General features: G+C 50.3%; 1 protein-coding gene across 1 annotated transcript in view; it reads right to left on the bottom strand.

Annotated features, from left to right (window-relative positions):
- Positions 1-1597: 1597 nt before the first annotated feature.
- ZBTB16 (zinc finger and BTB domain containing 16) overlaps positions 1598-26140 on the bottom strand; it is a 200585-nt gene continuing 176042 nt past the window's right edge. The window contains exons 5-7 of the mRNA XM_002754425.6: positions 15341-15511; positions 9946-10113; positions 1598-7307 (exon numbers count right to left, since the gene is read on the bottom strand). Coding sequence (XP_002754471.1) covers positions 7078-7307; positions 9946-10113; positions 15341-15511 — 569 coding nt within the window. The 3' untranslated portion in view covers positions 1598-7077. The remainder of the gene's footprint in view (positions 7308-9945; positions 10114-15340; positions 15512-26140) is intronic.

Genomic DNA, 26140 nt, shown 5'->3' with positions numbered 1-26140 from the left:
GTGTGGGGGTGGGGAAATAGGCAGGGGCCCAAGAAAAGATGGGGTCAGGATGGCTTGGGGGAATGGAGATAGCCACTCAAAATCAAAACCAAAACATAGAATTTTAGTCGAGGACTAGTTTCCCAGATGAGAAATATGTGGAGAGACACAATCAGGTGGGACAGAGAAACAAAAGCAAAAAGGAAGGAGAAAAGACAAGAAAGGAGGCAGAGAGGGGAGGAGTGGAAAGGAGAGAAAGAAGACTGGGGGAGAGGAAAAAGATGAGGGGCAGGAGGGATGAGGAAAGAGCAGAGCAGATGGCAAAGAGGGAGAGGAGAAAGCAAAGGCAGAGAAGCAACCTCTAGGGGCTGGAGGCCCCCGGGCTGCTCCTGTTCCTCTTCCTGGGAAGATGTCTTGTCTGGGAATAATGGTACTCCAGGTGGTTCTCTGCACAGCAACCCCGGGGTCAGACAGACCCTGGCCTTGGGCTCCGGAGAAAGGGCTGAAATGTAACCCACCCAGTGCCACCCCTGGCAGGCCAGGCCATGCTTGGCTCCCCAGGCAGGTGGTGGTGGCACAGGAATGATGCTGGAGGCCAGGCCTGGCACTTGGCATGGGCTTTCCACATCAGAGAGACCCAACACGGCAATCATGGCTACGTCCCCTAGGTCTTGATGAGGAGAGGGGTTATTTTGGACAGCCTCAGGCAGTGGTGCTGAAGCATCATGTCTAGGATTGAGTGGCTTTGGTTTTACAGCTAAAGACAAGTAGGGCGATGCTTCCATCCTCTGCTAAGAGGAACAGAGAAAGGGCTGGAGACAGGGAGGGAATCGTACCCATGTACCCATGGAGAGTGTTGTGGAAATCCTTTATTCTGTCCATGACAATGCAGAGCTTACACCGCTGCCTCCCACCCATCCCCTCCCCTGCACAAGGCCACCTGCTCTGATCTCCTCTCTTAACAGCTCTTGGCTGCTACAGACGCAGGCAGGGACCTTTGATTGTGTGGAAGCTTCTCGTTGAGAAATTTCTGAAGCTTGTTTAGCTGCTAAGGAGTAAGTCGACAATGTCTCTCTAAAGACTAAGACGGGAGACCCCTGCCTCAGGGGCTCTGGAATAAAGGAACCTGACCTGGTGTCAGGAGGTGTGGCTGGAGTCCTGACTGCTGCTTGCCAGCCGGGCAATCCTAAGCAAGTCATCCTAATGCTGCAACGGGTCGGACTCAGTGTCTCGCCAGCATGGTAGCTCCAGCGGGGGCCGGGGTTTGTCTGCTTTGTCCCTCGCCGTAGTTCCCAGTGCCGACAACAGTAACTGGCACACGGTGGTTTTGCTGAATAAATGCACAGGTGCCTACCTAGCACATTGTACCGAGGATCATATGATATTCCCGTATTTAACAAACTTTTAAAATAAAAGGTATTAGCAAGATGGTATTCAGTGTGCACGTGCCTTGTAAATGTGGCATGAAGGTGCCACCTAAATAAGACTAACTATGCGTAATGTGGAGCTTTTCCCCAGACCCCACATGGAAATCTTCATTCTTCTACCGTGTTCCCCACCCAACAAAAGGCAAAAGAAAAAGACCAAGTACTTCAATAAAAAGGAAGACACTTGAAGCAAGAGACAACTGAAGTAACTTTATTCTCTTCTAACTGCAGATTCAAGGTATACAACTGAACATTGCTATTTTTCTTATGAGACTTATAAATAAAAATACAAAAAATGTTCACTACAAAAAAATCTACTGTTAGTAGGATGTAAAAAATATTCTCTTTGCTATAGAAGGCACAAACTTCACTTAGTGACACATGGAGAAAAAAACCTGCAGCAGTAAATTCATTTTTTCTTTTTTTTTTTTTTTTAAATCTTGTCAGATACACTGAAATTACAAAGAAACGCATCAATCTACACGAAACGAAGGCAGATGCGGAAAGCTGCAACCAGGACTGCACAACGCTGAGTGAAACTGCTTCGGAACTAGAACAGATACGGAGCGGCAAGCACGACGGGGAAGTGGGCTGGGGATGGGGCAGGGGTGGGGGGCGGGCAGCAGAAGGAAGGAGGGAGGGAGAGAGAATGGAGCCAACAAAAATGAGAGGGGGAGTCAGAGGGAGGAGGGGAGTTCGGGAGGGGGAGACAGGAGAGGGCAAGGGCGAGAGGTGGGAGGAGAGAGAGAGAAAGAGATTGATTTGTACAAAAAAGTAACCAGTAAAATTGAAGAAACAAAATTGGGCAACCTCCTAAAATTAGGCTAAGAGGAGGCGCTGAGGTAGACATTACCTAGGACATCGATGAATTTAAAACACTATTCTGTAATACAGAGCAATCCGACTGGCACTTGTGCTGTCACGACGTAAGACAAGCCACAAAAACAAACAAATAACAAAACAAAACATAATACCCAAACCAAAAGGCTTAGTTTTGCTTGGTCCAGCAGGGCAGCGGGGCCCTCAGTGCTATAATTTACATACATATATATATATATTTATCTTTATATATATGGGTCGGATGTCATGTGCACCACCACGGCTTCTTAACCTTACGAAGATCATGCATAACACTATGTGAACAAATCCTATGATACACACCAGGAGGCTGGTACCCTGTCTGCGAAGTGGGATGCCAAGGGCCCAGGGAGGCCGCAGCTGCTGGCTAACTGCAGGAACTGCGCCCCTCTTCCTCCCCACCCTTCTCCCCTGACCCAACCTCTCTGGCTCGTCCTGCACCCTTCTCCTGGCCATCTCTGCCTTTTTTTCCTCTCCCATCTGTCCCACCATGTAGGGTGAGTCTCACTTTCCATCCTTCCACTGAAATATCCAGGTAAGTGCCACCATTCTAGCCCAGCCAGCAGAGGCTCCAGGAAGGAGAAGATAAGATGGGAGGTGGAACGATGACCACAGGATGGGCCTAGGAAAGGTGAATGAACAGAGTCTAATCTGTTTTTCTGTCTGACATCCTGGTGCGCCCCCAGTTTTCACCCTACCTCGGCTTGCCGGAAAACTGGCCCAAAGACTCCCCCCACCCTGCCACCCCCTCAGAGACAGAGTCAAAAGGCTGCCCACCTCTGCTCACTCCCCTATAAGGAGGTAAGCTCAGTGACCCTTTCCCATCCACAGCAGTTGTACCAGTAGCATCCAGAAAGGTACCATACACTTGTGAAAAATTGCAGCAGTGTTTTTTTTTCTTTTTTCTTTTTTTTCTCAACATGGAAAAACTGTTCAGGCACAAAGATTAAACAAGCCCGCGTTGCATCCCTTGGATTGTACTGAATCACTGGGTCCCCCAGCCTCCCTACCCACCCCTGCACCCCAAGATCTGCCTTCCCCATATTCATGGCCTCCTCCTCCTCCAAAGCAGCCCAAAGCAGCAATGATAGTTACTATTTTATATCAGTCTCTTGCTATATATATATCTATATATATCTATATATTCATCTATCCTATATATACATAGGATTTTAATGCTTTGAATGAGTGAAGGAGTGGCTAGGGAAAGAGCACGAGTGAGGCGTAAATGTCACCGAACGCATTAAGGGACACACTTGTAGGAGCTGGACATGGGAAAGGGACTGTTAACCGTGGCCTTGCCAGGCTGGAGAAGTTTTTCACTGTGCTGGGTAAGGCAGTAGCAAGCAGGGTTGTCAGCAGTACCACAGCTAAAGGCAGCCAGGTGCCAAAGGAGTCAGATGGCATGAAGAAGAGGGGAGGAAAGATATTCAGATCCCACCTGGGGAGAGACCCTCCTCCACCCTCCTCCTCCACCCTTCTCCTCCCCCCTTAACTCCAGACACTTCTAAAGCTCCAGACAGCCTCTCACCTTGCCCCCTGGCCACTAGGCCTGGCGACATTAGAACTGTTCCATCGTTGTGGGTAGGAAGGTGAAGAGGCATGTTAGACTCTATCCCGGTGTCTTCATGGGGAGAGGAGGATACGGCAAGTTCAGAGGTGACCCCAGACAGTAGCCCTCAGAAACCACATTCCCCTGAGCTCTCCCCTACCTCCCCTCTGGGGTCTTCAGCGGAGGGGGTCCAGATGCTGATATAGTACTATCCAATGCTGCAACACCAGATTACGACAATACTGCATGATTTAACACACAACCACACACACAAAGCACGCACGCACACGCACACACATGTACAAAGGGATATTTTGGTGGTGGTGGACTTTTATTTTTGTCTTTTGTCTTCCTATTCACATTACAAAAGGAAAGGGCAAGGTTCTGCAGAAATGACGAAGGAACTAACAGATACTACAAAAATATTACAATTTGTAAAGATCAGCTCAACCCTCTGAGCTTTTATGAATGGAGGTGGGAGGGGCCCAGGCTGAGTGGGAAGGGTAAGGGAGGGAGGGGGCCAGCTAGTTCTATGGAATAGCTTTTTTTTCTCTTCCTTCCCCACCCATGTTGAATGACATCTTGCTGTTAAAAGTACTGTTTTCTGGGATTTACAGATCCCCTGAGGGCCAGCCAGTCCCTGCTTCTTCCCAGACCAGAGGAGGAAGCCACAGTGCATAATGATTTCTTACAGACGGCCCCTCCCCCAAATGAGTTCACCCTTTTCACATTGTAATCATGACAAGTGTTCTAGTCACATATTTCAAGTTTAGCTTCTTTTCCAAAACACTAAGTCGTGATCATAGTTGCAAAATAGCATTCTCCCTACTTTACCATCCCTAACGAACAGTCTAGTGACGCTGTCCTCCCAATTCACATCCCCCCAACACACAATTTTAAGGCCTTCAGATTTGGTGGATGAGATTGAAGGGGAGGGCAGGAGGGCTGGGGCCGAGGGACAGGGGGGTCGTCACAGCAGCACCCATCCCTCTGGCTTCCCTACATTCCTCGAGATCCTTCTCCCCAAAACCGCTTCCCTAAATCACTTTGTAAAACCTAAGATCAAAACGCAGCCACAACTTTCTCAGAGAGAGAAAGGAAAGAAAAAATAATAATAATAATAAAAATTCTTACACATAAAGCATGAGATGAAACGGAGGGTCCGTCCCAAAGCAAACACGAATATTGCAAATGTGCTTTCCAAAATTCAGGAGGGTGGGGGGAGGTTGGGGAAAAGAGGGAGGAAGAGCAGCAGAATGGGAGGTGGGAAAGGAACAAAAGAACAACTGGACAAACAGAAGAGGTAGCTTTTAGAAAAACAACACCCCCACCCCAACACAACACAACACAACACAGGCTGGATCCCGCCCCTCCCCAAAGACCGGCCGTGAACACAGACCCGTTCTGGCAATGAGAATGCACACAGAGGTGGGACCGCACAGTTACAAGGATCCGAATACAGGCCCTCAAACTTCAATGGCCCAGCAAATTGTGAAAGGTGGGATTCCCTCCAGAGTGTTTTAGGCTGAACGGATGGCAGCCACAGGTGACTTCATGCCCCGGGCAGAGCCAACAGTGACTCCCTAGTGCCCTTTGGGGACCATGAGACCCCAATGCGACATCCCCTCCCTACCCACTTTTTTGCCCTCCCGGCCCTCACATTCAGATCCTGAGTATCAACTCCTCCTGCGCAGCTCCTTCCAGCTGGGAGGCTGGTCTCCAGGGGCATGGGGAGGGCCTTGGCCAGCTGAAGGCTATAAAAACAACTATTAATTTACACAAGAAACAGAAAAGAACACCCTCCCCATTCCTCCAAGCCCCAACCAAAAAAGAGATACAGAGGTTAAAAAAGCTCATGAGGTCACAAAAAACTGAGGTAATTCAAGTACAATGTGCTAACAAGGGACACAGAAAAGAAGCAAAACATAACACAAGGCCAAAGCGCTTTCAACTCCTCCTCCTCCTCCTCCTCTTTCTCCTCCTCCTCCTCTTTCTCCTCCTCCTCCTCCTCCTCTTTCTCCTCCTCCTCCTCCTCCTCTTTCTCCTCCTCCCCACTGTGGACCGAGGAGCCCTGTGAGTCAGGAATTCTGTGGTACTCTCTCTCAACCTGGGTTTTCTTGCTGAGCTCACCACTTCTGGGGTCCCCAGTGTGACTCAGCAACTTCCTGCCTTGCCCAGCTTCCCTCAGCCCAGGCGGGCTGGTGGGCTGACGGGCGGGCAGGTGGGTGGGGTGTCCTCTTCTCCAGGTGAGGGCCCCTCTAGAGAAAGACATCCACAGCCTTCCCTTGGATCATAAACCCTCCATGGGACTGAAGAGGGGGCCACTGTAGGGACTGTTGTTTGTTTGGTAGGACATTAGATATTTAGCTGTGATGCTTTTCCATTTTGGAAGCAGCGCAGCAGGAATCCTGCTCACGATGGGGCTGGACTAGGGTGGGGTATTCGATTTGTTTTGTGTTCTCAGAAGGCTGAGGGTAGGAGGGCTCTGGAGTCAGAGGCAGCTGTCCCACTAGGGAAGTGGAGAAGGATGGAGACACCGCTAGGTCCCTGAGGGGCGGGGACTCCCCTGGGACTTGGAGGACAGGAGTCAAGGGGAGGCTGGGAACAAAGAGCTGGGGGGGAGGGGCCTCGAGGCTCTCCGAGACCACCAGGGGACACCCAGATGTGGCAGAGCAGAGGAAGCAGCAGGTGGGCTGAGTGGTGGGAAGAGAAACAGACCCCTTCCTCTCCCCAGTTGGCCTCCAGCAAACTGGAGTTGCCATTTTGAGCAACTACCCAGCCCAGCCCCATCTGCAGCCCCATTTGAGCAACTAGTGACGCTGCCCAGCCCCATCTTCCCTCCCTTCATCTTCTGGGGGGCTGGGGGAGGAAGGTCGGCAGAGACTGTGTGGCTCTTACCAGAGGACCGCTCACCTGCTTCTTAGCCTCCGTTTCTGGATACATAAAGGAAGGACTGGGTGGAGGGAGGAGAAAAATCTGCCGCCATTTGAGTGAACGACATACCCCACCCCATAGCAGAAAATCAGGCAAACCTCCAGCCGGGAGGGGAGGGTGGAGGCCCCCAGAGGAGGGGCAGTGGCTTGGCATCCAGGTCATCTGGAGCCCAGAGAGAATCCAAGGCCAAAAAGCTATCAGGTTTCCTTTCTCTTCTCTTTTTTTTTCTTTTCCTTTTTTTCTTTTTCACAGTCCTTCCTTGACTTCATCTTGCTCCAACTCTTCTTTCCTGGCTCCCTGCTTGGCTCCACCGCCACGGGCCCCGCTTCACACGTAGCACAGGTAGAGGTACGTCTTCTCTATCCTCCAGTCGGGCGGGATCTCCTCGGGCTTGTGGCCCTTCATGTGCTTCTGCATGGAGGAGAGGCTGGGGCAGTACTCGGTGCAGATGGTGCACTGGTAGGGCGAGGCGCCGTTGTGTGTTCTCAGGTGCTTGATCATGGCCGAGTAGTCCCGGGAGCGCTGGTGGCAGAGCTTACACTCAAAGGGCTTCTCACCTGAGGGTAGGGAGATGGGGCAGGAGAAAGTGAGGACAGACAGAGGGCAGTGAGGGCCCCAAGTCATCCTCGGGGGTGCCGGAGAAGCTGGGCTCCTGCAGCAGGGATTACTCCAACAGAACTTCCTGGGACAACCAAGGTACCACCCCAGATGGCAGCCACCAGTTACACACGGCTGTGAACGAGGCTGGTTCGACCGGGGCTCTACAGTTTTCCAATTTTTATTTCATGGTAACTAATTAAATAGCTACACGTAGCTAGTTTGCCCAGCTCCTTGTCTTACTATTCTACTTGTCTTACTAATAATCTACTGGATTGCCCAGCTCCTTATCTTACTATTCTCAACTCTCCCGAGGCCAAAGTCTTTCCCTTTCTAATTAAGAAAATGGATGTCTAGAAGGAGAAAGGTCCCAAAGTCCTCAGGAATGGCTCTTCAAGCCACAAGCCACAGTTCCATCCAGGGAGTAGGTGGATCAAGACCTTTCAGGGCTACAGATGGTGGGGAGCAGAGGTGGGGGGAAACTGAGGGAACCCCGAGTGTCCCCTTCAAGTATGCTACACCTGGGGACATGTATCCTGCTAAAGCTGTTTCTTTTGAGACAAAGTCTCACTCTGTTGTCCAGGCTTGAAAGCAGTGGTACAATCTCAGCTCACCGCAACCTCCGCCTCCCAGGTTCAAGCGATCCCCTGCCTCAGCCTACCAAGTAGCTGGGATCACAGGTGCCACCACCACGCCGGCCTGATTTTTGTATTTTTAGTAGAGACAGGTTTTCACCATGTTGGCCAGGCTGGGCTTGAACTCCTGACCTCCTGACCTCAAATGATCTGCCTGCCTCGGCCTCCCAAAGTCCTGGGATTACAGGTGTGAGCGACTGCACCCAGCCTATCCTGCTAAAAACTCTAGACCTTGCCCTGCAGACCCTGCATCCCTCCTGAGGCTGGAATTGGGGGTAGAGCGGGATGGGAGGAATAAAGACCCTGGGAGTGCACAGCCACACCCTAGCCTTCTATACCCCAACTTTCCTTCCACAGAGTCCCCTGGAGGCGAGCAGAGGATGTAAGAGAACCTTGTTTCAATACAGTAATTAACTGGCCAGCCATCTCGCTATCAATACTCCTCCACGCACAGGCCCCAGCAAATAATGAAGTAATGAACAGCCAAAGTGATCTAACTATCGACCAGCTATTTACAATAGTCACTGCCAATACAGTTAATGATCCACCTGCCAGGTCACATCCCTGACAAGGGGCTAGGGAAACCCCAGGGCTCTGGGAAATCCTCTGGGTCACTGTAGTTGTCAGCAATGGACACCTCACCCTCTCCTTGTGGGCTCAAACTGGGGCAAGAATACTGAGCTCTGACAACACACAGCTCTGCTTACTGCTCCTTCGGTCTACCCTTCCCCTCTAAAGGCAATGTACTCTCCCCTAAGCCAGCAGGACCTGCCTGAGGCCACCTCTCCTCCTTCCTCTGGACAGGACAGCTGTCTCCCCTGATCAGAGGGGGCATCTTTGTTTTCCAAGTTCCACCACCTCTTATTCTTCTGTGAATCATCCTTCCCCACAACCAGCAGTGTGCTGGTGGTAAATGTTTAACAACTGGCTTTCCAAAAAGCCCTGGTTTGTAGCATCTGCCAATTGCAATGATGTGACGACTCCTCCCAGGGCCAATTTTGAGCAACCAAGGTGAGGTCACCGAACTTGAAGTTGTGAAGAAATCTGAAAAATTAGCTTTCACAAAGCACGTGCAGCTCCAGGACTCCACTGCCCCCAGCTTGGGAAACTGTGGAAGACCCTCTGCTTATTTTGTCTTCTGACCTCAGGAAAAAGAGTAGCCTATATTTCTTTGTCCAATATAAAGAAGATGTAGCCAGGTGCAGTGGCTCACACTTGAAATCCTAGTACTTTGGGAGGCTGAGGTGGGTAGATCACTTGAGGTCAGGAGCTTGAGACCAGCCTGACCAACATGGCGAAACCCTGTCTCTACTAAAAAAATACAAAATTAGCTGGGCATGGTGGCACATGCCTGTAATCCCAGGTAATTGGGAGGCTGAGGCAGGAGAATCGCTTGAACCTGGGGGGTGGAGGTTGCAGTGAGCTGAGATTGTGCCATTACACTCCAGCCTGGGCAACAAGAGTAAAAGTTTTTAAAAAAAAGAATGTAAAGGCACTCTGAAATGGTAAAACCTCATATGCATACAGGGATTATTAAATGTATCTGCTCCTCTAATCTCAGAACCAAACACGAGCTCACTTTACAATTTCCCGACCTTCATAATAACCTAATTCAATGCACCCTAATTCTTACTCCAACTGAAATTACCCTAACCTTCACTTTCAGCTAAGTGCTCACATACAGACATCATTTTGCATGTCACCTCTGAACCACTGGTATAGCTGCCTGGAGGGCTGGCAGGATCTCATTGGAAAGTGTGCTGGGATTGATTAGTAATGTCTGCCTTGGCCTTGACTGGGGTGTGATGGTCCTCAGGCCACCATACCAGCCCTTAATAGAACCTCTTCTACTCTTTGGTTCAGCCTGGGATCATTCTCACTTAGGCTTCTCCGACAGACCATCGGTTTTCCACCTCCACCCAGGTCTGAGAGCCAGCTCAGGCCCCTCCCTGGCCCTCAGTACCTGTGTGCACCCTATAGTGCGTCTCCAGCTGATGCTTGAGGCTGAACTTCTTGCCGCAGCCATTGCACTCGTAGGGTTTCTCACCCGTGTGGATGCGTTTGTGGCTCTTGAGTGTGCTCTCATCCCGGAAGCAGCTGCCACAGAACTCACACTCATAGGGGTGGTCACCTGTGGGGACAAGGGGCTGGATCAGGTCTTTGCCGTTCCTTGCCCCCTCTTCAGGAGACAGTAGGGCACATTCAGTGCATGAGAGGAATGAGACAACCTGTATTTGCCACCTCCAAAGACAACTTAAAGATCCACACCTCCACTGAATAAACAAGCAATACCTGTGTTCACATGTGTCCATACTTTACTGTGGCCCCGTGATCATCTGTGGGGCAAGGGCCAGTCCTGGGAAAAGAGAGCCCATTTGGTTCAGGGATGGACAGCAGCCCCCAGAAAGCATGCCCCCATGTGGATACATACAGCAGGCCTCAGGGCTTTGAGACCTCACCATCCTGCTTCTTAGATGACCTCTTCTCACGTTCCTCTAGGTTAAGGGTGAAAATCACTCCAGTCTGACTCCGCCTGGAGTCAAAGAAATCTCTCCAATTTGGGGAACTTCACGTTGTCTCCCAAATACCTTCAACAGTCCCCAATTTCTTACGTAGCTGTTTTCTCTGCTCAATTTCTTTTCTCCCTGGTGAACTCCTAATCATCCTTCAAAGCCCAGTTCATACCCCTGTGTGGACTTCCCTTTAGTTCCCCAGGCCAAATGACTCACACTTTCCTCTGTGTCCCCACAGAGAAGAAATGCCCAGAATTTCGTTCTTTTAATAGTGTGGTATAATTTGTACGGGACTTTTGCATTAAAATAGCCCACATTTCCTGAGCACTCAGATGTGTGATGTGATCGTATCAGGTGATCATGGCAACAACCTTAAATAAAGATATTATTCTCATCATATAGTTGAAGAAAGATGAGATGCTTGGAGATGCTTCAACATCATCCCAGTGAAACAGCAAGTAAGGAGCTGAGTTGGGATTCAGGTTTGGGTTTGGCTCCAGAGTCAGGGTACCACATATTTGTCAGCTTGTTGACACACTGTGCTGCATCTACTGGCTTGCCCACCACACCTCCAGCATGGAAGCACCACCAGGATAAGAAGCCAGCCTCACCCGTCCTTGTAGCCTCAGGACATCACACAGGGAGAACCCAGAACAGACTCAGGAAATGGTGTGTCTATGAAACTTGGAGAGAACTGCCTTTTCTAGGTCTGGAATCTAAGTCCATCGGCCTCTTTTTTGAGGATTCCACTCTTAAATCCCCCAGAGCATGAGAGGCTGGGGTGTGGAGAATAACCATCTTGCATTTCATACCCAAAGTGGGGGGTTTGGGGGATGAAAGGTGAGGACTCCAGCTACTTATTTATTATAGGAACGAAGGCACAGACAATAAAGATAGATTGATCACCCCAGACTTTGTTCATGAATATTTAAATATCGCTGATTCGTCTTGTCACTGTAATTACAATTTCTCTGGGCTGCATCTCCAACAACCACAGTTTATGGTAAAGAATGGCCCACTGTATTTCACTTGTCCCTCTGCAGATGTGCGGGGCTGCCAACCGTGTAATGTCCTCTGCATTTCATACATTTTCTTCAGCTGCTGAAGGTTTAAGTCATCCACAATGACCTACGTTTTTTCATTATCCCCATGTCAAACTGCGCTCGTGCCTGGGCATAAATTGTCCTTCTCGTTATAGACTCGCATGTCCGTGCCTTCACTTCCTTTTTAAAATGATATTTTACTCTCTCCTCTCTCTCCCCTCCTCAGTCCACTAACCAAATCTCCCCCCTCCCAAAGCCAAGCCCCTGTACCCACATAAATTCTCATCTCTTCTGATGGCTCTGAAGGGTTTTTAGGGCTCTGTGGGGAGTGGATGCTGGGCTCTTTCAGTGGCTGACTTTCTCATGGGTGGAGGATTTGCAAGAAGTGCTGATGCCATGCGAGGGGCACTTCCATCAGGAATCAGATGGGAGAGGCTCAAAGAGTGGCATCATGCCTTGGCACCAGTTCACCCCAATCTATAGGGCACTGTGCTGGCTCAGAGGCTTGGCCAGCAAGTCCCTCACCTGCAGATCTGGGGATGAGCCAAGACCTGGGGTTCTCAGCTGGGGAAATCACTACCTGCCCATCCTCACTGTCAGAGCCATGGGTACTGCCTGGCCTCCCGCCCTATCAAACCCAAGGGGAGTGGAGGCCCGTGCAGACCCTGGTACTAATTAGTTGTGTGTCTAATACAGTCAGGGCGTGTGTGTGTGTGTGTGTGTGTGTGTGTGTGTGTGTGTGCGCGCGCGCCCTGACCCACTCTCTCTGTGTCTGCACTCACAGCCCCGCCTGGTCTGACAGCCAACTCCCCCTCCTTACTGAATCGGCAACGATTACGACTTTAATCAAAGATTCAGTATCCTCATTAAGGTATAAATAAATAAATAAAGCAAAGGCCACGTGAGACTTCAGCCGGAGCTGGTAATTAAAACATACATCGGCAGCCACCCAGCCGGGGGGAAGGCGGTGTGGTAGGGAGGCAGGGGGTGGCTGCCTGTGCCTTTCACCTCCAGAGGGGTCCCTAACAATTTAAAAAACAAAGGGTTAAGACACAGGAGTTTGTTTGATCCGATTTTTATGAATTTAATTATAAAGTGGAGCACATGTTAAATGAGTTTAAATAGGAAATCTCCTGAGTCTGTCCAGGGAAAAGAATAAAAAGAACTTAGAAGGAAAAACATACAACAAAAAAAAAAAAAAAGAAAAAGAAAAGAAAGAAAAGTCACCAACACACACGTATCCCCATCCTGATTTGGAAGCATGGTGAGCACCTGGCGTGAAATCCTCACCCTGAGAGCTGATTGTGTTGGTGTGGCCATAATGTACACAAAACTGGCTGCAGAACTCAAAATCCAATTTGTGGTATGTTGATTAACTCTGCAGCCTCTTTAATGAGCTTGACATTAAGTGCAGGACAAACGAGACTAATTAGAGCCCCCTCCAGCCTGCCCAGTGCACCTGTGACCCCCCACACCCCCAATCTGTCCTTACTTGGTGCTTTCTCTGGCACTGGCCAAGCCTAGTGTCTGTCGTCCTCCCCACCCCAGCCCCATCCTGCTGGCTCCTCAGGCCCCTCCCTCCCAGGCCCTCCCTTCAGCACAGCTGAGAGTTTATTATATGATGAGCCGTGTGAATCAGGGATCCATCAATGCCAAGAGCACGGCTGGACTAACCTACCAAACACAGCTGCTGGTGCTAAACACCCAGCCCCAGCAGCAAATGGGCCAAGAACAACGGAATATTAATGAGGCATTGTGTGTGGGGTGTGCACAGCCTGTATATGGCTTGTGTGCACAGTGCCTCGCTGGTGTGAAAATGCATGAGTGTTCCTCTGTGTGCACAGGCAGCACACATGCTCCGTGTTTCCTAGAATAAGCAAGGGCTTCTCCCCAACTCTGAAAACAGCCCCTCCCCAGGGATCTGTGCCATGACTGACACAAGGGCATGTGACATTTTCATATTTGAGCTCTGAGAAGGTGGCATGGACAGAGCAGGCCACATTCTGGGTGGATTTAGCAGGACTGAGATCATGCAAGTCAAATGAAGCCAACTGATCTGACCCAGCGGCATGCTCATGCTCAGAACTGGCTGAAAGCTCTCTGGCCGTCTTTCTTTCTTTTCTTTCTTTCTTTTTTCTTTTTTTTTTTTTTTTTTGAGAGGGAATCTCACTCTGTCACCCAGACTGGAGTACAGTGGTGTGATCTCGGCTCACTGTAACCTCTGCTTCCCAGGTTAAAGCTATTTATTCACCTGCCTCAGCCTCCTGAGTAGCTGGGATTACAGGCGCACACCACCACAGCCCAGCTAATTTTTGTATTTTCAGTAGAGACGGGTTTCACCATGTTGGCCAGGCTAGTCTCGAACTCCTGACCTTGTGATTCACCGGCCTCGGCCTCCCAAAGTTTGGGATTATGGGTGTGAGCCACCATGCCTGGCCAAGCCATCTTTTGTAACACTGAATGACCGTGGGGACCCATTGAGGGAGGTGTTCATAGGAAGGTGCATATACCTGCAGGGGAGACACTTATGCAGTCACTGTAGAGAAAGTCCTCGTCAATATCCCACCCTTGGTCCTTCTTATTGAGCCCGACCCTCTGGGCCCTACCTCTGTCCTATGCCAGCAATTTTAAGTAGTTCTGTGAAATCTGGTGGCGCTAAGGCAAGGTACTCCTCTGAACAAAATGGCATGCACAGGTGAGAGCCAGGAAGACTCCTTAATGAGGATACCCACTGCTGGCAGACCAGGCCAGCTCCGTCCATGAGAAGTAAAGTTTTTCCCTTATTTAGCAGAGCCTGCCACCCACATAAGACCTGGCCTCCATACTTAATCTCTGAGCTGTGACAAGACTTTCAAAATGAAGAGAGGGCCTACTGTTCCTTTACATGGCATGCAGAGGTTTTTATGAGTATACACTCTGTTACATACCCAGATAGAGACCTGACCCCAGCCCTCCCTACAAACACAGCACACAAAGGCAGAGCCACATGCAGACTCAGAAATGGGCATTCCTTTATCGAGGTACAGTCAGCATATCCCCAGTTTGGGCACAGAGAAAAGTAGGAATATAAGCCATCCACTCCCCCTGTTAGGGAAGACCGGGGATACCAAGTGTCCCCATCCCTAAAGCCTAGAGGGTGGGGGCAGGGAAAAGCCAGCCCCTGGGCACCGGGCCTCCTTACCTCATAACTCCTCCCTTGTCCCACCACCTGGAACTGGCTGAGCAGCAATATTTCACTGCTCATTGTTTAAATGCCCTCCCGGTCTTCCCTAAACAGGGTTAAGGTCCAATTAAAGGCCTTTGTTATTGTGGGGAAAGTAGGACCACTTCTTCAGCATGCCCTTAGAAGCCCGAAGCTGACTTCAGAAATGTGTGTGGATGGAGCGTGGGGCATCAAGAGTGGTGGGAGGCAGGGCAGACACCGTTAAGAGACCTAGCAGATCAGTGTTTCTCAAAATTCCCTTTGGGTCTACCTACATGAGAATCCCTTGGGAATACCTAATAATAATGCTGAGTCTGGGATCCCACCCCTGGCCCCATGGAATAAAAGTTTCTGAGAGTGGGACCTGAGAGTCTGCCTTTTTAACAAGCGTCCTGTGTTGAACACGGCAAGACTTCCACAGGAGAGGGCTGGGAGAACTGTCCACGTGTACCTGCACGACAGGCAGCCCCTGCATGTCTAAACCTTGAGCAGAAGGGCTGAGGACTGACTCAGCCCACCACCTCCACTTTTCCTCCCTGGAGGTAAAGACAGACCTTGGCTCCCAGAGGTCCGACCCACCCGTCGGCTGGACTGGCCTACCTGTATGTGAGCGCAGGTGGCGTTTGAGGGCCGTGTGGCTGGGGAAGGTGCGGTTGCACTCGCTGCAGATGTAACTCCGCACGCCCGCGTGGACCTCCATGTGCTGCTGCAGCGCGCTCTGTGCCTGGAAACGCTTCCCACACAGCAGGCAGAAGACGGCCATGTCGGTGCCTGTGGGAGACAGGAGAGCGGGAGCCTCAGGAAGGTGGGAACACAAGGCGTGCTCTTTACCCATTTGGAGTGAGAGCCAGCGTCGGGACTCACACCTCCAAATCCCCGTGTTCAGGGGCGAATCCAGAGTTGGCCCAGGCTGCACAACAGTGAGCACCCAGTACGCAGCCCCAGTGACAGGCAAAACGACGTCGCTCCTGAGCTCTGGAAGCTCAAGTCTAGTGGGAGAGGGAGAATCAAATGCATCACAACAGCAAGGGCGATGTGCAGCTGTGTCGGGTGGTATGCAAAAGAAGGCAGGGTGCTAAGAGGGTACATACTGGCTGGGCTTCACAGAGTCTGGGGCAGCATGTGGGGGAGTCAGGGTAGACCCTGCGAGGACAAACGGTAACAAAGATATTATGGGCCAGTCATTGTTCTAACATAACTAATATAAATCCACAACTCCAAAAGCTAGCCTCTGTCATCCTCACCTTTTGGACAAGAGAGATTAAGTACTTTGGCCAAAATCCCATAGAGCAGCAGTCCGCAACATTTTTGGCACCAGGGGCTGGTTTCATGGAAGGGATTTTTCCACGTATGGTAGGGGGATGGTTTCGGGATGATTCAAGTGCATTCTGTTTATCATTAGACTCTCAATAAGGAACGTGCCGCCTAGATCCTGCGAATGCGCAGTTCCCAATAGGGTTTACGCTCCTGTGAGAATCTAACGTCACCACTAATATGACAAGAGAAGGAGCTCAGCTTTGCTCGCTTGCCTCCTATAATGCAGCCCAGCTCCTAACAGAGCATAGCCAGGGTGATGGGGATCCCTGCCACAGAGTCCACAAGTGGCAGAGCTGGGATTCACACTCACACACCCTAGGTTTTAATGCTTTCCCAAGTTTAACTAAAGACCCTGCTTTTTAAAACTACTTAGCCACTCACTAAAGCATTAATCTTAGGGTCTATTCATTCAACAAGTATTACTTGGTGCCTTCCACAAGTAAGGCTGTCTGTGGCACTGGGGATATGACCACGGAAGAGCATGCCAAGTCCCTGCTCTCATGACCGATGTTACCCAGTACAGCAGGTAAATGGCAGAATCCGGAAGATGGAGGAGTGTCTGTGAATGCTCTGGGCCAGAAGGAAACATGGCCATGGGAGGATCCAGCAGAGGAGGAGGAGGCTAAAGGGAAAGGCAAGGGCCAGGCCATGCAGGGTCTTGCAAACCACATCAAGAGCTTTAGGTTCCATCCTAAACCCGACGGGCAGCCGTCAAAGGATTTAAAGCTAGTTGACTGGTATGAGATTTTTATCTAATCCTGACTGGCTGTTCACCCCCACAGTACCCCACGATGCAGGCTGCCATTATCTGCCTGTTATTAACCCCTTTCTGATGCTGCTCTGGAGCGTGGCCTTTCTGGCTGCAGCAGTAAGGGAGGAAGTATCTGACCTCGTGTCTGAGTCCTAACTGGCAGCTTGTTGCCCACCCTTTGGGGCTGTTCCTGAGCACAGCAGCTCCCTCGCAGGCCCATCTGCATGTCTCTGTGCTGATGCCTGAGCAATGCATGCACCAGCACAGAGACTATCTACCTTTCCTGCTTGTGTCCCCCACACCTCTGTCCCCTGTGTGGGGGACACAAGCAGGAAAAGTAGATAGGCCTAGCATCTATCAGTCCAGTCCAGAGTGGAGAGAGGGCCAGAGCTTTGGCTGCTGGAAGCCATGGGCTGCTCAGCGTGGAATGGGGAAGTATCTGGTGGAAGGTAGGGAGGAGAGAAGGGATGGCACGAATAACCCTCCCTGCCTTCCTGGCCCATTGATGAGGACAGCAAGTGAGAGGTCTGGTCCTCAACACCTCCGTCCCACTCATGGCTGGGTTAGGACAAACTAGTAGGCAGGCAAGGCCCACCTTTCACTGGCCCCCACACTTCTGTGTCCCCACACCCATCCTGATACCCCTTCCCTTCGCAGACACTGAAGTCTAAGCACCTGGAGCCATGCCCCATCTCGCCAGCATCATGAAGGCTGAGTAGGGGAGGGGAATAGCAGCCAGCACTGGATTTTGCTCCTGGCCATCAAAAAGCAGGAAGAAGGGGAGCAAAACTAGGTGTTATGCTAGGTGCTTTATCTATGCCAACTCATTTAAAACTTGCAATCCTACAAGGCAGGCATTCTTTTTTTTTGAGACAGTTTCACTCTTGTTACCCAGACTGGAGTGCAATGGCGAGATCTCGGCTCACCGCAACCTCCGCCTCCTGGATTCAGGCAATTCTCCTGCCTCAGCCTCCTGGGTAGCTGGGATTACAGGCACGCGCCACCATGCCCAGCTAATTTTTTTGTATTTTTAGGAGAGACGGGGTTTCACCATGTTGACCAGGATGGTCTCGATCTCTTGACCTCATGATCCACCCGCCTCGGCCTCCCAAAGTGCTGGGATTACAGGCTTGAGCCACCGCACCTGGCCCTCAAGGCAGGCATTCTTATCCCCCTTTTTGCTCATGGAAAACAGAGAGATTAAATAACTTACCTAACATCACACAGAAAGAGGCAGAGCTGGAATCCAAAAATATCTCGGTTTGTCTCCTTTCAGAAACTATGGGGCTGGGCTCAATGCTACCTCTGAGGCTGGCAGTCTGCCTGTCTGGGCTTACCCTAGAAGAGGCCCAGGAAGGACAGTACTCTGTACCCTGTATCTAGTACAGCTCCAGCAATGGCTAGAACTCCTGGCCAGGAGTGGGGTTGGGTCAAAAGGCATAGCTCTCTGAGGTCTTCCAACCCCAGTGGGAGCCACCAAGATCTCTTGGAAGTGTTGAGCAGGGTGCTCAGCTCCACTTGCTGGAGGGGGACACAACGAAAGATGTATCTCTCCGTTAGAGGCAGTGCCAAGAGTTGACAGGAGTCTTCAATGTCCCTCCCCGCCTAACCTACATACACAGGAGCAGAGGGCATCTGCAATGCATTCTGTGCCCGGCAGCCCCTGCTCCTTCAACTCGAGGGTCCCTAGCATACGCCTCCTCTCTGCCCTTAATCCTCACCCCACAGAGAGCCCAATTAAGCCAGGTGTTCAAACAGCTACCTTAAATCAGTGGGGCCAGCCATACCCTTTAAGAGCCAAGGCTTCTCCTTACGCATCCTCTGAGATCCCCTGCCTGCATGCAAGAAACCTGGGCAGAGGGAACATGAATGGCATTCCTAGTGGGATGTCTCAGCCTATACAGCCAGACCCAGAGATGCTCTGAGGGCCAATACCACACAGCATGGCAGACCATGGCACTCTGCCCCCTTGGTCTTCCCAAGGCCCCTCGATGCTGCCCCTACTTTTCAGGGTGACCTGAACCCACTTCATGTCCATTCAGCCAACTCACTGAGCTACTACCAAGTATAGGCACTGTGCTAGGGGGCCAGGGGCATGCTGAGGCTGAGCAGAGGAACCATGTCCCAGATGAATGGGAGATGTCGAGTTGACAACCACCCAGAGGGTAAGGCAGGGTGACACCAAGAGCTTCTGGGATTTTGAGTTAGGTTTTGAAAAGAGTCTCTGAGAAGCCAAGGACAAGAAGTTGGGGCATGTGTGCCAGGCTAAGGAGAGAGACACTGCAGGCAAGTGTCAGAGCAGATGGAGCCGAGGCCAGGCCCTAGGGATAAAGAGAAGCTGGGAGGGTGATGGGCATCAGGTCACAGAGGGCGGCACATACCACATAGGTGAGTTGGACTTTATTCTACAGGCAATGCAGTGCCACAAAGACCAAGAGCTGCTATGGTCCTAATGTTTGGGTCTCCTCTGATTCCTTTTCTGAAATCCTAACCCCTAAGGTGATGAAGGGGCCTGGGGGAGGTAACTGGGTAATTAAAATGGGATGAGTGTCCTTATAAAAGAGGGCGCCCAGAGCTAGCTAGCCCCTTCTACCACAGAGGAGTCAGCAGTCTGCAACCAGGAGGAGGACCCTCATCAGAACCCAAACATGCTGGCACCCTGACCGCAGACTTCCCAGCCTCCAGAGCTGTGAGCAATGCATGTCAGCTGTGTATAAGCCGTCCAGTCCGTGGTCATTTGTTAGAGTAGCCTGAACTGACTAAGACGAGTGGTGCTAGCACGATCCGTCGTGTGTTAGAAGGCAGTGACTCTGGGCAAATGTAGGGGCTGACAGCAGCAGCAAGTGGCTAGAAGCAGCCAGAGGGCTGATGGGCCACTGGAGGAGGGTGGGGACCAGAGGAGGGCAGAGGCTGCCAGGGCGAGGGGAGAGAGAAACTCCTAGAAAGGTGGACAGCAGGGGAGGGGTGGCACGCACAAAATCCAGGTGGCCAGTTTTGTACCTGGACAATATGCTGGAAGTTAGATGGTCACCCCCTGGAAAGTAAATGCTGTGATGTCCCTACAGTGCTCTCTGTCCCCTTCCTGGGACATTCCACAAGGCACAGGGGTGTTCCTTGGCCACGTATCTACCAATCAACGCTCCCAGGGGAAGAAAGGAAGGGCTCTGAGACTCGGTATCCACTTCCCCCATTCTTCTGCTTGGAGACTAACAGCTTTGATAATAGAAAGGTATTTTTAAAAAACTGGAAAGGGTGGGGGAGATGTGGATGAGACACAAGAAAAGCTACTGGTGCATGCGAGTTAAAAATCTAGAGACTAGATGTGAGTTATTAAACAATTTGCTGGTGTTTCAGCCTAGCTGATTGTTCGCATGTATGATGAGTCAGGGCAGATTCTATTACACTGGGAGATTAAGCAAATAAATGCTAGCTTTTGGAAACACATTAAAATGTGGGACTATGGAAATAAAATTATCTAGAAAATTGTATTAGCAATTCATTAGCTGCAGTGAGATGTGCGGCGGGGCGGGGGGGTCGGCAGCACTGGAGCGCTCTGCTCCCTTCAATGACTGCGTTTCGTCCTCTGCTACAGAGAGATGTCAGTCCTGGTACCACCAGGGAGGGGGGATGTGCTCTGACCGGATGAACGAGACCCTCAGAAGTCAGATGGTCCACATGACACGGGGGAAGGAAAAGCAGCACAGGGGCCCAGCTCTCCCACATACTCACCTTGTGGCCCTGAGCAAGTCACTTCACTTCACCAGGTCCATTTGCTCCTTATCTGCCATACTGTGGTTACCAAATACATGGACTGAGACATCCACATGAAGAGACTTTATAACGTGGTCACAGAACCAATGCCAGCCAAACAACACCTTCCTCTGAAAATTGTGGCCCCTGCTCTGGGCAGACTCACAGACCTGGAAGCACACTTACGGCGAGTGCAGAAAGGGCTGGGTTCTTCCTCAGCTGGGTACCCTTGCACAGTGAACAACCTGGATCGTGAGTCAGGGCAGCCCTGCACCATACACATGCCTAAGTTGTTTTGTTGCCTCTGGGCTGTTTCTTTCTGGGAAGCTGACCCTGGAGAAGGCATCTTTGATGAGTTACACCACTTAGGATTCGGTGCCAAGAGCGCCATCTTCCTCTGAGCTCTCACTGTCACATCACGTAAAGCCCCGTATTGCATTTACTTTGGACTTTCAGCTCTGCCTAATAGATTACAAGCCTCCAAAGCAGGAACTGTTGTTTTCATCTTTATATTTCCCAACACACAGCACAGGACCTGATATAGAGTAGGCACTTAATAACTGCATGTTGAATTAGAAAATAAATAAGGGTCTGTGAGACAATAACAAAGGGCGGGGAAGGAGGGATGAGGAGAGTCACAGTACAGACAGAGGGCGAAGGCTGGGGAGGGTTCAGACCACAGTCTGTAAATGAAACCACTACTGAGAGCATCCAACAAGACTCTCCTTGGGAATCAGTCATGCCAAGTGACACACAGGCAGCGCATCCCACTGAGGCCTCCCGTGTCTGTCTTGGGGGCTGGACAGGACTTCCTAGTTCTCACTCCCTGTCTGGACTCTGTTGCTCAGAAGCAAAGACCCAGACCATGGAGGGATCAGTTTTGCCATTTTATATAGTGAAACAGTCCAAAAATGCCAATTCTGGCTCAGAGACACAGCGCTTCTTGGATTTGTAACCCCAGTCCAGGCAGCTGTTGTCCCTAACCTCGGTTTCTTCATCTAGAAAAGAGAATTCATAACTAACCTGCCCTTTCTAACCCTGACTTCAAAGCCCTGTTACGATGCAACTGACAAACGTTTTTGATTATGTAAATCCCATAAATGTATTATGTTGTCTTTGATCAATCTGTAAATTTCAATGGAAATCCCATAAATGTATTATGTTGTCTTCGATTAATCTGTAAATTTCAATGTAAATCCCATAAATGTATTATGTTGTCTTTGATTAATCTGTAAATTTCAATGTAAATCCCATAAATGTATTATGTTGTTTTTGATTAATCTGTAAATTTCAATGTAAATCAAACATATAAATCAGCTTTGACCCAAGGAAGTAATTTTTCAGGTCAAGGAATTAGCACCTCTGCTCTTCTGAAGAATGAATGGGACTCAGTCTTAGCCTGGACTCCCAGGGTATGTGGCTCAAAGGGAATCTGAAGTAGGAAAAGGGAATGGGGAGGGGAGGGGTGGGGAGGGGAGGGGAGAGGAAGGAAGGAAGGAAGGAAGGAAGGAAGGAAGGAAGGAAGGAAGGAAGGAAGGAAGCAAGCAAGCAAGCAAGCAAGCAAGGCAGGCAGGCCAGGGTGGAATAGTAGGCAGAAGGGGTGACATAGATCTAGGGTATTTCACCCAGGTGATAACGGGGTCTGAAATTATGAAACACAAAAACCCTCATGTTTACACCTGTGCCATTTCCATACCAATTATCTCTTTAATAGTAGGGAAGGAAGAGGATCAGAGGCGTACACAGCTGGAGAAGATGTTCAGGTGCTATACCTTCTTGGAGCAAAGCTCTTATTATCTCCTGCTATAAGCAGTTTCCTAATCAAAGGAGCAGAGGGATCTAAATATATTCCAGCTTTTTTTGGTAAGCAGGTTGGGACTGCTGTGTGTGCATGTGCTGGGGTGTGTGCATGCCTGTGTGTGTGTGTGTGTGCGTGCGTGCGCGTGCACGCCCATGTACCCCGGAGGGGCTTCTCACGTCCAATCCTACCCAACCTCACCCAACAAAGGAAGGACTGCCTCCTCTGCCATCCCAACAGCTTCTTCTCCCCACAGAAAGAACATATCAAATTGAGGAGGGTGTGAAAACATTGATTTAAACTAGAAACGTTCCCCACCCTCCACCCTCAGCCCCCAAATCCTTCAGATATGTCTTTCTGCTCCCTCTGATATCTGGGGGATTACTCTTTCCTAAGACACCATCTCCAGCACAGGCAACCATCATGACCACACACTCAAGCCATCACATAAACTGATGCCTTTTTCTTTCACCCATCTTCTCCTCCCTTTGCCCCTAGGTTGCTGCTGAAAAAGGTAGCAGAGCAGCACCATCCACTTTGCAAGAGAGAAAGAGAGGCAGAGACAGGCAGCACAGGGCTGACTCCCATGCAAGGCAGGAAGGCTGTGCCTGCATCTTAAGAGGATGGAGAAGGCTGGGGTGGGGTGGGGTGAGGAATAGACAGAAAGGACCAAAGTCCAGCCCTTGACATCTGCAGTGGCTCCTCCATTTTGACTTCCCCTGTGCCATCATTTAGGGCTCAGCTCCTTTTCAAGGGATGTACTGGACCAAGGGTCAAGAGCCCTCTCTTTATTTCTCCGGTTTTCCTCTTTGGCATGAGTTCCAGGATCACTTGGGATGCACTCCTGCACTCCCAGTCTTCCTTAGAAGGCTAACTAGGTGGGCAACAAAGGCCACGTCAGCCCACTGAACCCTGGAAACAAATCAGCTTCTGGTGAATGGGAGACAAGTTCCCCAGTTCCTTTTACTGGGGTAGAATACACCAAGATACCATCTTAGAAGGCTTGTCCCAAACTCAATTAGTTTGGGTTCATGCATGGGTGTTTGTCTCCTGCATGTAGAGTTCCCCACTACTGGGGCACTCAGTTACATCATCCCAAACCAAGCCAAGAGCCAAAAACCTAAGCATCACTTGTCAACTTCATCCTTGTCAATTTTAAGTTTCTTTATCCAGCCCTCTCTGCCTCTTTTTCCTTCCTTTCTTATCGACATAGAATCATAGAAGGCATCTACACATCTGTACGGCATTCCATGTCCACAAGAGAACAGGGGAATGTTAAGGTTTCAATACTATCAGTCAAGGGAGCAAAAGCATCTTCATTGAGTAACAAAAAAAAGGGGGGGAGGAGTTTGAACGGCTGGCTCCGATTTATTTTAAAACTAAGCAATGGATAAGAGAGTGATTACATTTTTCAAAACAGATGCCCACATACAACTTTCAGTCTCTTGGGGAATGTGGCCGCATCCTCAGGCAGCAGCAGCTAGCAGAGCTGGCTCCCGGAAAACCGTGTATTTGTTTAGCAGTGAGCTGCAGACACAAGTGCATTTCATTACTCGGCACCTCCAGCTACAGTAAACAAATTTGTCAGCTCACTAGCTCATTAAGGTGCGCCCTGGACATGGGGGATTTATTGAGACCTGCACAATAAAAGTAACATGAATGGATTCACTAATTTTGTCAATCACTTCAACCAACGAGCCGAACAGGGGGAGAACATGGGGGAGGGGGACAAGAAAAGGGGTGGATAAAAAGGGAAAGGAGGAGAGAAGTTTGGTTTGCAAGAAGAGAGAGAAAAACCGGTTAAGGGGTGACAAGATCTGCATTCTTTTACTGGGCTCCACACCCACCTTCACTTTCAGTTTACCTCCTATGCTGGGCTGCCCTTTCAAGGGTACAGGGGCCTCTGGCAGGAAGGGTGCATGCTAAGTTACAAGATGCCAAATCAAGTCTTGGTTCCTTGCAGTGCCACACCGATGGCAACATCCTCCTCCCTTCCTCCCGGCATCAGACATGGAACTGATGAATCCGAGGATTAAAAACCATGTTCCAGGAAGTATGTGCTTCCAAGCACACCAACCGAGACTAGTATCCTCTGCTGGCACCTCCCACCTGCCCCAGCAGCTCCTTCTTGGATCCCAGTCCACTGGCTGGACCCTTCCAGACATTCCAGAATGAATTAAAACTTCTCCAGGAGCAAGGGGAGGAAGAAGGAAAGGGAGTGTGAGTGTGTGTGTGTGTCTGTGTGTGCACGCGCGCGCACGCAGTGGGGGGGTGAGTTGGGGTGGAAAGTAAATCCGGAGAGGTATGCAGCCCTCTGGTCTGTAACTTTCAAAATGACAGCAGGACTAGGGCAAAGGTCACTGGGTCCAAGGCCTTAAGCACCTCCGCCAGCTGTGGCAGAGAAGCCTGGAGCCCGCAGGACACCTGCCCGTATAAATCAGCGGTAAGCAGCACCCGCTGAGGGCGAGGACAATGGGCCCACACGGGGGTGGGAGGCAGAACAATGGGGCCTGGCCAGTGCGCAGGCCCGGAACAAATGTGCCCTGGCACCACGGGGGCCCCCATTTGTGAAACTAATTGGCCCACGATTGAAAAATCGGACCAACTTCAACAACCCAGAGAGGAGAAGGGCAGCCTGCAGTAGCCTAACCTCGCCCAGCTCTGCAGAGCAAGCCTAGCCTAGCCCAGCCCAACCTTGGGTGGAGCATCTGATGTGGAAGCCTCTCTCAGGGACTGCCCATTCTGGCAGAGAGGTGCCTCTGAGATGGGACCAGTCTGGGAGAATGATGGACTGTGGGATGGAGCAAGCAGGCACAGTGCCGACTTGAGGGCCATGTGCCCAACAACTTCTCCCAAGATGCAGAGAACTTTCTTCCTTGGTGTCTCTACACTGCTTGTTCTGTAGAGCTATAAAGTTCAAAGGAGAGAGGCACCTGTTTACTCTCAAGGTTCCTAAAGCAAAAGGGCTCCCTGTTTCCTGCATTTGGGGGTAGGTAGGTGGTAGATAAACCAAAAGCTACAACTGGTTCCATTCTAATTCCACTCCCTGGCATGTCTTCTGCCTGTAACCCTCAGCAAGGCTGCATGAGCACTGCAAGAAACATGGGTCTCTTGGTCTGTAACTCAGCTGATCTTTGAGGCTTCCAGGAAAAGCCCCAGAGTGGGTGAGGGAACATCGGGATGGAGCATGAAAGGGATCCCAGTCAGCCTCTTGCCCTCTCATGGTGTTTTACTGCAAACTCCCAACTGAACCGGAACAAACGAACGGAAAACCTGGCCTCTAGTCCTGGCTCAGTGACTAACTCACTGTGCACTCCTGGGCGGATTACTGGACCTTTCTGGGCCTCAGTTTCCTCATCAGTAAAATAAAGAGGGATACAAATGATCCTTAAAGAGTTTTTCTCCACTCTAATATTCAATAATTCTATTGAAGAGGGTGCTGGCAGATTGGTCCTTTCTCCCACTGAGATGGATGTCAGCATTTTCTCTTTCAAAGTCAGACTTCACAGCCTTCTTTTAGCCAAAGAGAATCCCTGTAACGAAAAGGGAACCACATTCTTAGGCTGACAGAGGGACAGTCATAGACAAGGCAAAGAAAGGATCCAACATTGACTGAGCACCCACCGGGGGCCAATCTAGGTTCAACCTTTCTCAAGCAGCACTGTATGATGGGAATTTTTAGGAAGACTGGAAAATTTCACAAGACTTGAGAGAACCTCTAGGTCCCTGTTCTAGGGGACCACCAGTTAGCAACTTAAGACCTTCTAGAACTGGCTGAACACTC

Source organism: Callithrix jacchus, chromosome 10 (assembly GCF_049354715.1).
Source record: "Callithrix jacchus isolate 240 chromosome 10, calJac240_pri, whole genome shotgun sequence".
Taxonomy (NCBI): Eukaryota; Metazoa; Chordata; class Mammalia; order Primates; family Cebidae; genus Callithrix; species Callithrix jacchus.
Note: the sequence above shows the minus strand (reverse complement) of the source record. Positions and strands in the feature narration are given on the sequence as shown.